Source organism: Canis lupus, chromosome 1 (genome assembly GCF_048164855.1).
Source record: "Canis lupus baileyi chromosome 1, mCanLup2.hap1, whole genome shotgun sequence".
Taxonomy (NCBI): domain Eukaryota; kingdom Metazoa; phylum Chordata; class Mammalia; order Carnivora; family Canidae; genus Canis; species Canis lupus.
Window position 1 is genome coordinate 102,186,483 of NC_132838.1, and position 11,680 is coordinate 102,198,162.

General features: G+C 41.2%; 1 protein-coding gene across 11 annotated transcripts in view; it reads left to right on the top strand.

The window, feature by feature from the left end:
- Nucleotides 1-11,413, top strand: part of PEG3 (paternally expressed 3) — a 32,468-nt gene extending 21,055 nt beyond the window's left edge. For all 11 annotated transcript variants that reach the window (XM_072842693.1, XM_072842689.1, XM_072842698.1 and 8 more), the window contains 3 exons: nucleotides 2,628-2,730; nucleotides 3,530-3,622; nucleotides 3,782-11,413. In XM_072842693.1, the coding sequence (XP_072698794.1) occupies nucleotides 2,628-2,730; nucleotides 3,530-3,622; nucleotides 3,782-7,893 (4,308 nt within the window). In that variant the 3' untranslated portion in view covers nucleotides 7,894-11,413. The remainder of the gene's footprint in view (nucleotides 1-2,627; nucleotides 2,731-3,529; nucleotides 3,623-3,781) is intronic.
- The last annotated feature ends 267 nt before the right edge of the window (nucleotides 11,414-11,680 follow it).

Below are 11,680 nucleotides of genomic sequence, written 5' to 3' on the forward strand. Positions count from 1 at the left end.
AATCATAGACTCTCTCTTAAACTTGATGGTGAAAAAAGTCTAATTGATATGCGTTTGCCACCCATGTAGGTGGTCTGTGATGAATATCAGTGACTCCTGAGCACTGCTGTGCCAGATGGGAACTAAGTTTTCACTGTGATATGTGGGGAAATGAGAAATGTAAGTGTCCTTATTTTGGTAGTGTTAAAATTATGAAATAAAGGTGATAGATTAGTAATTGGCTATTGTCTTATTTTGCCTTTTAAATGCCCCTCCTTGATGGGAGCCTGGATGGCTCAGTTGGTTAAGCATCCAACTCTTGATTTCAGCTCAGGTTTTTTTTTTTTTTTTTTTCAGCTCAGGTTTTGATCTCAGTGTCTTTAGTTCAAGTTTCATATTGGGCTCCATGCTGGGTATGGTGCCTACTTAAAAAAAGAATGCCATTCTTTGACACTGAGAAGAGTACGCTCTAGGGCTGTCATCTAAAAGTCTAGAAGCCACTGATTGCTCCTAACTTAGTGTGGTAGGAATAGCAGCAGCAGCAGCAGATGTAAATTATATCTTGAGGATGTGCACAACAGAAAATCCTCATCATCTTTTACCAGTGTTTGTAGATCTCTGAATCACTAATGGTGTGGATTCTGAAAGGGAAGCTATGCCGCATTGCTCTCTGGGCGGTGCTCATTCAGGTGGTACTTGACTGCATCTTGTACAAATTTAGATGCCATTTCGATTATATTGACCAACTGCTTTAGAGATGGCCACTTACATAGATTAACTTCATTTTAAATCAGAGCATCATTTTTCTTTCATAGGAACAACGTAGTTCAAAATTTAACATGCATTTATTTTACTCAGGCAAATGGAGAGAAGAATATGAAAAATAGCCACTTCTCTTTGCCATTGCCCTTGGGGGTCTGTCAACACCAGGCATGGTGACCCTTCTGATTCTCTGTGTCCATGTTCTTGACCTCATCTGTTCCTCTGCTAATCCCCCAAGTTAGGAGCCCTGGTTTCCTTCCTCTCACTACAAATGCATTTATGTTCCTACCCATTCTTTCCTTCACAGTATGATAAACCAGTGCTGGGACTTAGGAAGTAGTGTCACAAATCGGAACATAGCACAGCTTTTGCTATTGAACTTGCTGTTGGACAGAAGGAAATTGACACTCAGCAAAAATGATGCACTTAGCTTTATAGGGTGGCAGTTGAACTGAGTTTGCAGTACCTCTTGGGCTATGTAGCTTGTTCATTGTTAGGAATTTTCAGCCTGGACCTAGAAAGAATTCCATTTTTGAAGCTCTGCTTAGTTTTGGTTGTGGTTTTTGTTTTTTATCATTGGATATTGGCAGTTGCATAAATGAAGCTTTCCTTTTAAATCCCAGTGTATGTGCCTGTCTTTCTCCATAGGAGATCCATCTAATTGTGCGCATACTTTTTCTGATATATTTTACATGGCTGTAATGTCCATGCTGCTTCTCAGAAACTAACTATAATAAATTTAATATCAAAATATCTTTTACATAGTACTATAGTAATTTACATTTTCTTTACATAATTTTTCTTGATTTTTAAACAACGCATCATGTTGCTGAAAATCTTCACCCACAATAGTGCAAGGCAGGTTGGTGCCTAGCTCTCCATTTTACAGATGAAGAACCTGAGGCTCAGAAAGTTTTCTGTTCCCAAGGTTGCATGGCTCATAAATGGTACAGTTTTCCTTTGACCCTTGAGTTTCCTCTGGCTTCAAAACGTGGGCTTCCCATGATGCGTGTCCATCCTTAAGTCTGTCTCCAGGCCTTGGTGCAATACTCCATGGAACCACACCTCCCTGAGGCCAGTGACATCTTTGTGCAGCAGCGAGAAAAAGTCCCATAAGAAAAAAAAATAAGAAAAAAAGAAAAAAAAAAAGTCCCATAAGATCCTACACAGAAGACTCTTCTGAGTAATGCAGAGAATTTTAAAATTATTTTGAGATGTAGTTGTTAAATCAGAAGAGGCAGCTATAAAATGAAGGCATTCCAAGCTTAGAGTTCCATCTGGGCTATTTGGAACTTGTCCTCTGGAAGAGCTCACCATGTATCCATGTTGTACAGTGAAGGTGAGCACAGGACATAGTGGGACTGTAGACAGATGCCTACGTCACACTTTGTGACCAGATGTCTGCTGAGACACGCTCTCCTTCTGTCCCTGCACATGCTACACATGGTTAATGTTTGGCCTGTTGAAGCTCTCCCATTAATTCCTTTTCTCTGTGTCAGAGTCTTAACCACTTAGAGTCCCACCCAAACCCCTCTATAAAATCCTAAACTGTTCCTCTGCTGAACCTGTTTAGCACTTATTATCTGTACCCCACTTTATTGATTATTGTTCTCTAATTGTTTCATGAGTCTTTTCTCTCCAACCAAATTATAAGCTGCATGAGGGCAAGGAATATGTGTCATACGTCTTTTGGATCTTCCTCAGAGTATAGCGCCAAGGTAGGTACAAAGTAGGTCCGTAGTAAAACTTGCCTTGGATCACTCAGAACCCCAAACATTGTGAGCACTTTCTACATATCTTTGTATGTGTAGCACCCATGGTGCCAGAATTCTCTCTCAGATGCCAATAGAAAAACTCTATTGAGAGGTCTGTGTTTGGTATTTTAGGATGCAGTGTCATACCAGGACGTTGTGAACCTGACTGAGGACAGGAAGCCTCAGAACCCGATTCAGGACAACATGGAGAACTATAGGAAACTGCTCTCTCTTGGTAAGCAGCTGCTTCGGTCACGTACTCCAGACCTAGTCATTGGAGCTTCTCGTCACCTTTATTCTTAAAACTGTGTGATATTAGAGTTGACATTCATATATTTGGACTTTAAGGGTAATAAAAGAAGCCTTTGAAATATGTCAAGCAGAGAAGTAGATTGATGAGGTTTATGTTTTGAGAAATCATTCTGGCTTTAGGGGAAGAGTGTATTGTACCAGGTGTCTCTTGCCACAAGAGTTGGTACTTTTTCTAGAGAGGTGGCAGTAAAGCTTTTTAAATACATGTGTAGAGTGGGATCCTGAGTTCACGTTTGGACTGTCCTTGAAGTCATCTAGCTCTAGTTGTAGTGGGCAGTTGGCTGTGCAGGTCTGGTGCTGGGAAGAGAGAGCTGTGCAAGGCAGTGTAGCCTTCAGGAGCTCTGGTGTTCAGAGAACAGCTGGAAAAACAGAGTCAAGGAAGAAGAGAACCATGGAGGCCAGTGAAAAAGAGGGTGTCAGATTTAAAAGGTGGTTACAGGAGGGTGAAGACGAAAAATGATGCACTGGATTTCAGGACATGGGTCATCCCTGTACATATTTCTAGGTGGAAACAATAGACTTAATTACAATTTTGGCTAGAATCAGCTGGGAAGTGAACAATAGGATGTTGAGCTGCACCTAGAAGACATTCAGGGAGTTGGGTGTGGGCCACCTCCTGTCAGTGGTTTGTAGGAAGGTAGGCACCATCTTATGGTAATGAATCTTATACCCAGCTTGACTATAGCTGTCTAAGTTGTAGGTCATATTATTCTTGTGAACAGGGGTTCAGCTTGCCGAGGACGATGGCCACTCGCACATGACACAAGGCCATTCATCGAGATCAAAGAGAGGCGCCTACCCGAGCACCAGTCGAGGTAAGCCCTAGGCAGACCACAGCTAGCAGCTACTTTGGTTAGTGAGACAGGAGCTATACATACATATTGGTAAATCTCTTACCATCATCTCCCAAGTCCCACTCTTATTCTGTGCAGGTGCAGGGACTAGGGCGTATTTACATTGAGGTTTCTTTCCAGGGCTGAAAACCACACCTGAAACCAAAAAGTTGGCCCATCGGCGGGGGATTTGTGAAGATGAATCTTCGCACGGGGTGATAATGGAAAAATTCATCAAGGATGTTTCACGTAACTCCAAATCGGGAAGGGCCAGAGAATCTAACGATCGGTCACAGAGGTTCCCCAGAAGGCCAGAAAATGACTGGAAAGGAGTTTCATTCAACAAGAGAGAGTCAGTGATTCAGGAGAGGGGCTATGAAGGGAATGCCTTTGGGGGAGGCTTTAATATGAATTCGAGTCTTGTTTCCAAAAAGAGAGTTCTTGAAAGGAAAAGGCGCTATCAGTTTGACACAGATGGGAAGGGTTCAGTTCATGAGCAGAAAGGCTATGCGCGGAAGAGACCTTTTGAATGTAGTGAAATGAGAAAAGCCATGAGTATGAGCAGCCTTAGTGCACCCTCCTTCACCGAGTCGCACCCATTTGATTTTGGGGCAATGCCCTATGTGTGTGATGAGTGTGGGAGGTCTTTCAGTGTGATTTCAGAATTTGTCGAACATCAGATCATGCATACTAGAGAGAACCTCTATGAGTACGGTGAATCGTTTATTCATAGTGTGGCTGTCAGTGAGGTTCAGAAAAGTCAGGCTGGGGGGAAACGCTTTGAATGTAAGGAGTGTGGGGAAACCTTCAGTAAGAGTACCGCTCTTGCTGAACATCGGAAAATTCATGCTAGAGAGCATCTTGCAGAATGTAATGATGAGGAGTATGAGGAGCCCTTCATGCCTAGCCCAACCTTTAGTGAGCTTCAGAAAATATATGGAAAAGATAAATTCTATGAATGTAAGGTGTGTAAGGAAACCTTCCTTCATAGTTCTGCCCTGATTGACCACCAGAAAACACATGGTAGAGATGACAAAGATAATGAGCGTGGGGAAGCCTTTAAACCCAGCCTTAATGAGCTTCAGAAAATGTATGGTAAAGAGAAAATGTATGAATGTAAGGTGTGCGGGGAGACCTTCCATCACAGCTCATCCCTGAAAGAACATCAGAAGATCCATACTAGAGGAAACCTATTTGAAAATAAAGGTAAAGTGTGTGAGGAGACCTTTATTCCTGGTCAGTCCCTTAAAAGGCATCAGAAATCTTACTCAAAAGAGAAGCTCTATGATTTTAAGGATGGTGGGGATGCCTTTCGGCAAAGCTCAGACCTCAGTGAGCATCAGAAAATTCATTCTCGAAAGAACCTATATGAAGGCAGGGGGTACGAGAAGTCTGTCATTCATAGCGTGCCATTCACTGAATCTCAGAAGAGTCATACCATAACAAGACCACCTGAAAATGAGGAGGATGAGAAGGCGTTCACCATTAGCTCTAACCCTGATGACAATCAGAAGATTCCCACTAAAGAAAATGCCTGTGAGAGGAAACCATACGAGAGGTCTGTTATTCATAGCTTAGCCTTTGCTAAAGCTCAGAAAAGTTGTCACAGTGCAGTGGGGCCCAGTAAACCACAAGTGATTGCAGAATCTGCCACTCAGACCTCAGGTGTTATTGAACATCAGAAAGTCCATGCTGGAGAGAATTCTGAAGGAAAGAAATATGAAACATCTGTTATCCATACCTTAGCTGCTTTCAAACCTCCCAAAAATTGCAGTGGAAACGAAGTCGTTCAATGTGATGAGAAGGGAGAATCCTCCACTTACCTCTCAAATCTCTGTGATAAGCAACAGAAAACTCCTGCCAGAGAGACCCCTTATGAAGGGGCTAAGAGTAACAACCACAAGGACTCTGTCATACAAAGTGTATCCCGTATCGAACCTCAGAAAAGTCTTCCCAGTCAGGGGTCCAGTGAATCCTCTATTCCCAGCTCAAATGTCCGAGAACATCAGAAGGCTCGTGCTAAGAAAAAAAACATCGAGCATAGGAACTATGAGACCTCTGTAATTCACTCCCTACGTTTTGGTGAACCTCAAACATTTCGCCCTAGAGAGAAATTCTATGAATGTCCAGAGTGTGGAGAATCCTTTGTTCGTATCTCCGACCTCACTGAGCATCAGAAGATTCACGATAGAAAGAAGCCCTCTGGAAGCAAAAACTATGAACGATCTGTAATTCGCAGCTTAGCCTCTACTGACCCTCAAACAAGTTACGCTGAACAGCAAGCACAGACAAGTTATGCTGAACACTCAAACTCAAGGCAGATGAGGTACCCCGAACAACCAGCACAGACAAGTTACACTAAGCAACCAGCACAGGCCAGTTACACTAAACAGCCAGCACAGGCCAGTTATGCCAAACAACCAGCACAGGCAAGTTACAGTGCACACCCAGTGCACTTGAGTTACTCTGAACACCCAGTGCGGATGAGTTATACTGAACAACCAGGACGGGTGAGTTACGCACAGCAGCCAGCACAGATGAATTACACTGAAGAGCAAGCACAGACGAGTTTTGCTGAACAGCAAGTGCACAACAAATGTAAGGAGTGTGGGGAATGCTTTGCTACCCTTGAAGAGCTTGGTGCACATCAGAAAATCTATGCCCGAGAGGAATTTCATGGTCGGAAGCTCTTTGGAAACTCTGTTATTCAGGGCGTAGGCCTTGATGGGCCTCGGCTGGTAGAGTCTCGGCCTGAAGAGCCTCGGCAGGAAGAGCCAGATGAACAGGATGAGCCAGATGAGCAAGATGAGCCTGAAGACACAATCTATGGATGTAAGGACTGTGGGCTAGGCTTTGCACATCGCGCAGACCTTAAGGATCATCAGAAGGTACATGGCAGAGAGTATCTCATCGATAGTCGTGAGTACACACATTCTGTGATCCATACCCATTCTGTCAGTGAATATCAGAAAGATTATATCGGAGAGCAGCTCTATGAATGCCCTGCATGTGGGGAATCTTTTGTTCATAGCTCATTCCTTTTTGAGCATCAGAAAATCCATGAGCAAGATCAATTTTATGGCCATAGAAGGTACGATGAGCCTTTTGTGCAACCCTTGGTCATTAACCCGCGGAGGCCTCGTGCCCCACAGAAGAATCCTCCTGCAGGAACATCTCTTCAATGCCATGTGTGTGGACAAGACTTCATTCATGGCTCTGTCCTTAGTGAACATATGAGAATTCATACTGGAGAGGATTTACCAGAGCAGGGCCAGAGAAGTGAAGATGCAGTCAGTCCAGGCCTAGCCCTCACTGAATTTCAGAGAAGCCAAACCGAAGAGAAACACTATGAATGTAAAACATGTGGAGAATCTTTCCTCAATCAGGCAGACCTTAGGGAGCACATGAGAATTCATGAGAAGGATGAGCCCTATGATTATGGGGCCTCCTTTGTTCACACCTCATTTCTTACTGAGCCTCCCAAAAGAGATTCACCATTTTATGAATGCAAGGACTGTGGGAAGTCCTTTATTCATAACACAGTTCTCAATAAACATCAGAAGCTTCATCTTGAAGAAGAGGAAGAAGAAGGAGCCCAAGAGGTGGAAGCCAATGTCCTTGTTCCACGAGAAGTTTTACGAATCCAGGGATCAAATGTAGAAGCTGCTGAGCCAGAGGTAGAGGCTGCTGAACCAGAAGTGGAGGCTGCCGAGCCTAATGTGGAGGCTGCTGAGCCCAATGGAGAGGCTGAAGGGCCAGATGGGGAGGCTGCGGAGCCAAATGGAGAGGCCGAACAGCCCAATGGAGAGGCTGAACAGCCCAATGGAGATGCTGATGAACCAGATGGTGCAGGGATTGAAGACCCAGAAGAAAGAGCTGAAGAGCCAGAGGGAAAGGCTGAAGAGCCAGAGGGAGATGCTGATGAGCCAGATGGGGCAGGGATCGAAGACCCAGAAGAAGAAGGTGAAGATCAAGAGATTCAGGTTGAAGAACCGTACTATGACTGTAGGGAATGTGGAGAAACCTTCACTTCCAACTCAGCCTATGGTGAGCACCTGAAAACCCATGCCAGGGTGATAATATTTGAGCCTGGAAATGTCTATGGGGAAAGCTCACACTACACTGAACATGCCAGCACCAGCACTAGTGACAATGATAGGGCAGATGACAAGTACTTCAAATGTGATGTCTGTGGGCAGCTTTTCAGTGATCGCCTGTCCCTTGCTAGACACCAGAATACTCATACTGGCTGAGAACACAAGTATAAAGGTTAGAAAACTTTCATTTAGAACTTGACCCTTACTAAACCAGATACTTCAAACCAATCCATAATAACGTCAGAAGGAAACTTATCTTGGCGTATACACACCTGACTTTTAACATCAGAAAACTCAGACTAGAAAGAGACCAAAGGTAGAAACTCCCTTGGTCTTAGCTCTCTCCCATCAAACATTGGTGTAGGCATATGGGAAAGCTATAGCACCTACTTTTCATCTGAGTAATCATATTGAGGGAAAACCTTAGAAGCTTTCAAGATTACAGAAATTGCCCCAGTCAACTGTAAATGACACTTCTGTACCCTATATATAATGTTCCCTGCAATGTATATAAAATAGCATATCATAGCAAAACAGTAGTCACATATATTTGGATTTATTATGATATACAGTTACAGTTTACTGTGCAGAGTACCTTACCTGGTACTCTGAATTTTTTTTTTTTTTTTTTGGAGGAGGAAGAGAGCAACAAATTAGAATATATTTCTAAGTATCTTAGATTCTGAGAAAGACTTATTGTACATTATTTGAACCCCATCAGTATTGTTTTGAGTAATTGTGTTGTTCCTTACCCTTAAGTATTCCTGTAAAAGTGTAAGCATGAAAGGTTAAAGTGTCTTTTATTCTTTGCTGTTTGAAAAGAGAAGTACTTGGAACTTCCTCTTCAACCATTTTGTCTACACCAACCCTTTGGAACCTTATGCTTTGGAACCTAATGCTGTGTAAGCTTTTACAATACGTGGATTGGCCTTTTGTGACCCAAAGTGGTTGGTTGCCACATTGTACCTTGCAGTGATTGTCATGCAAAAATATTACAAGTTTGTTTTTTTTTAAAACCAACTTGATGTGTGTTTGATAGCAAATTTACAAAAGCTGAAACTTTTCCCTGTAAATGTTATGCTTTTGCCTTTAAAAAGTGGATTGCAACCATCACTAGATCACAGTAGTGCCTACTGATGATTGAGAACCAGAGGGAGAGGCTTTCATGTTGTAAATAAGGATGCAGGCTTACAACTTCCATCACTTCCTTTGTGCGCTTCCTGCCTTAAGAGACAAGTAGCAGTGTGGCTTCATTAGTATTATACTGCCACAAATCATTTTGCACCTTGGGTGCCCAGGAGCTAGTATCCTTAGAGCTTTCTATTGCTTAATTATTGTCTTCACCTGTCTGACCCTCCACCCCGTGTCTAACTTCCATTTTAAGAATTTAAAAAAAAAAAAAAACTTTCTTTACAGTCAACTTAAGCTTAACATGGACTCAGGTTCCCCAGCAGCCTTAATTTGTTTCCTTATCATCTGTTCCTCCCTCTTTCAACCCTTCTAAGTATTTCCGAGCTACCCATTAGTGTCACATTTGTGTGATAACCTCAGTTTTCCACTTAATCACAAATCGACCTCATAGCTTGAGGTTTCCTGTGTCCTGTTCTGTGGACCACTTGTGTTCCTTTTGCTTCCCCTCCCCTTGCATAATGACTATTAAATTTTTTGGCTTTGAGTTGGCTGGAAAAAAAAATTTAAAAATGTAAGTGGATCTATAGATTAAGTGAGCAAAAGATAACAGCAGATAATTTGAGCAAGCAAAATTATTAATTCCCACATTGCTGGGGGAATGTGTCTAAATCTCACTCTCCTAGATCCACAATGGTTGGGGTTTGGGAAGTGTATGTCAGAGCTGCAGAGAATGCCAAAGTCGAGGGAGGTTGTGTTGAAAGCATGAAGTAGAGATGGGAAAGCCAAAGGGAGTCCTAATACATCACCAGATCTAGGAGGGTAAGGAAGCAGACAGAAGGAAACATGGAAAGCAGGGCTTTAGAAGGCCAGGTTAGTGGGAATGAACTGAGCAGGATCCCCTGGGCAGTTAAGAAGGGGCCTTTTCAGTGTAGGTAAGAGCCAGCTGCATACAAAGACCTGAGGTCGGAATAGACATCCAAGGAGCATTGAGGCCCCACATCACAGGAGGACCCTTTAGATGGGAACCAGCATTGATATTATTGGGGCGAATTTGGGTTTATCACTGTTGCCAGTATTAAACAACTTGCTTAATGTCAGGCTGTCCATTCCAACCTTATGTTAGTGAAAAATTAGGAACAACATAAATGCCAAACAGAATGATTACATGAAGGTATCCATGGGCTGTTATGCAGCTGTTTAAAATTGATAATCATGAAGAGTTATGTAGCAACATGGAAATATATTTACAGAATATTGAGTGGAAAAAGCAGGACACAGAATTATATTTATACTACAATTATAACTGATTAAAAATGTATGCTTATAGTCAAAAGCTGTTGTGTTGTTGTTGTAGGCTTATAGTTGAGCATTATTTTCTTAAATTCTTTGAATGTTCTTTATGGTAGTATTACTAAAAGGTTTATAATCACGTTTCCATTGTGAACATAATTTGAACTCATTATCAGACACTTGGAAAATACAGAAAAGTGGAGGAAAAAAATCCATATTCCAACCATCCAAAGACAAATACACTCTTCAACATCTTGTTTATTCTTGTTTCTGTGCACAGGTTTATAATTATAACTGTGTCAAAATGTGTATTCAAAATAGCTATTACATTATCTTTGTGGAATTATGGTTAAATACTTTCATCTTAATGTTTTCAAATGTTCCTTATAATAGTGTTCTGATAACAAAGTTTATTATGTTTGTTTCCATTACGAGCATAATACATACCCAGAGGAAAAATTGGAAAATGCAGTAAATTAGAAAAGAAAAAAGTCACCCATATACCCAACACCCAACAACTACTGTTAACATCTTGATCTATTTCCTCCATCTTGTTTTAGTGCACAAGCTTGTGATTATACTGGTATTAAATATGTATGCATAAAGTCTAAAAAAATATGGAAAATAATTAAAATAGTGTTGTCATTGTGGGATTATGGTTAAATATATTGTCTCAAATTCCTTGAATGACCTTTGGTGTTTTGGTATTAAATCTTATGTATGTATTTCTCCATCACAAATGTAATACATACTCATAGCAAACTGGAAAATTCAGTAAACTAGAAGAAAAGAAGAAATTCATCCATATTCCCAACACCCAGCAACAGTTGCTGTTAACATCTTGATTTGTGCACCAGTCTATGATAATTAGGATGTTAATGAGAAGTATACATAGAGTTTAAAGATGGGAAGAAATATGGAAAACAGTTAAATAGTTGGGTGGTTGTTGTGGGATTATGGTTAAATATTTTGTGTTGGTTTCCTCAAATGGTCTTTATCATAGTGTTTTGGTAATCTACCTTTATTACATATATTTCCATTATAAACACTGTATGTATTCATTATAGAAACTTTGAAGTTGCAGAAATGTAGAAGAGAAACTCACCCATATTTTCACCATCCAAAGACTGTGGTTAACATCTTGATATATTTTCTTCATCTTGTTTCTGTGCACAGGTTTTTGGTTTGTTAATATGGTTGTGGTTGTTCTATCTATCTGTAATAGTGTCGACAATAAAAATAAAGTTAAAAATAAGGTATGTGTCAGTTTCTTCTTTTGTCCATTCTAAGTGTTTGGGGTTGGTAAATAGGTTTTTTTGTTATAAATCCAAAAGTTTAGTGCCCCCCTAGGCCTTTTAAGTTTGGCTTACAGGTCTTACTCCATTTTTCAAAAACTCCTTCTTAGATATTTTAATACCACATAGTTCCACATTTTTAAAAAATTGTTTTAAAGATTTTATTTATTCATGAGAGACACAGAGACAGAGGGAGAAGCAGGCTCCTTGCAGGGAGACTGACGTGG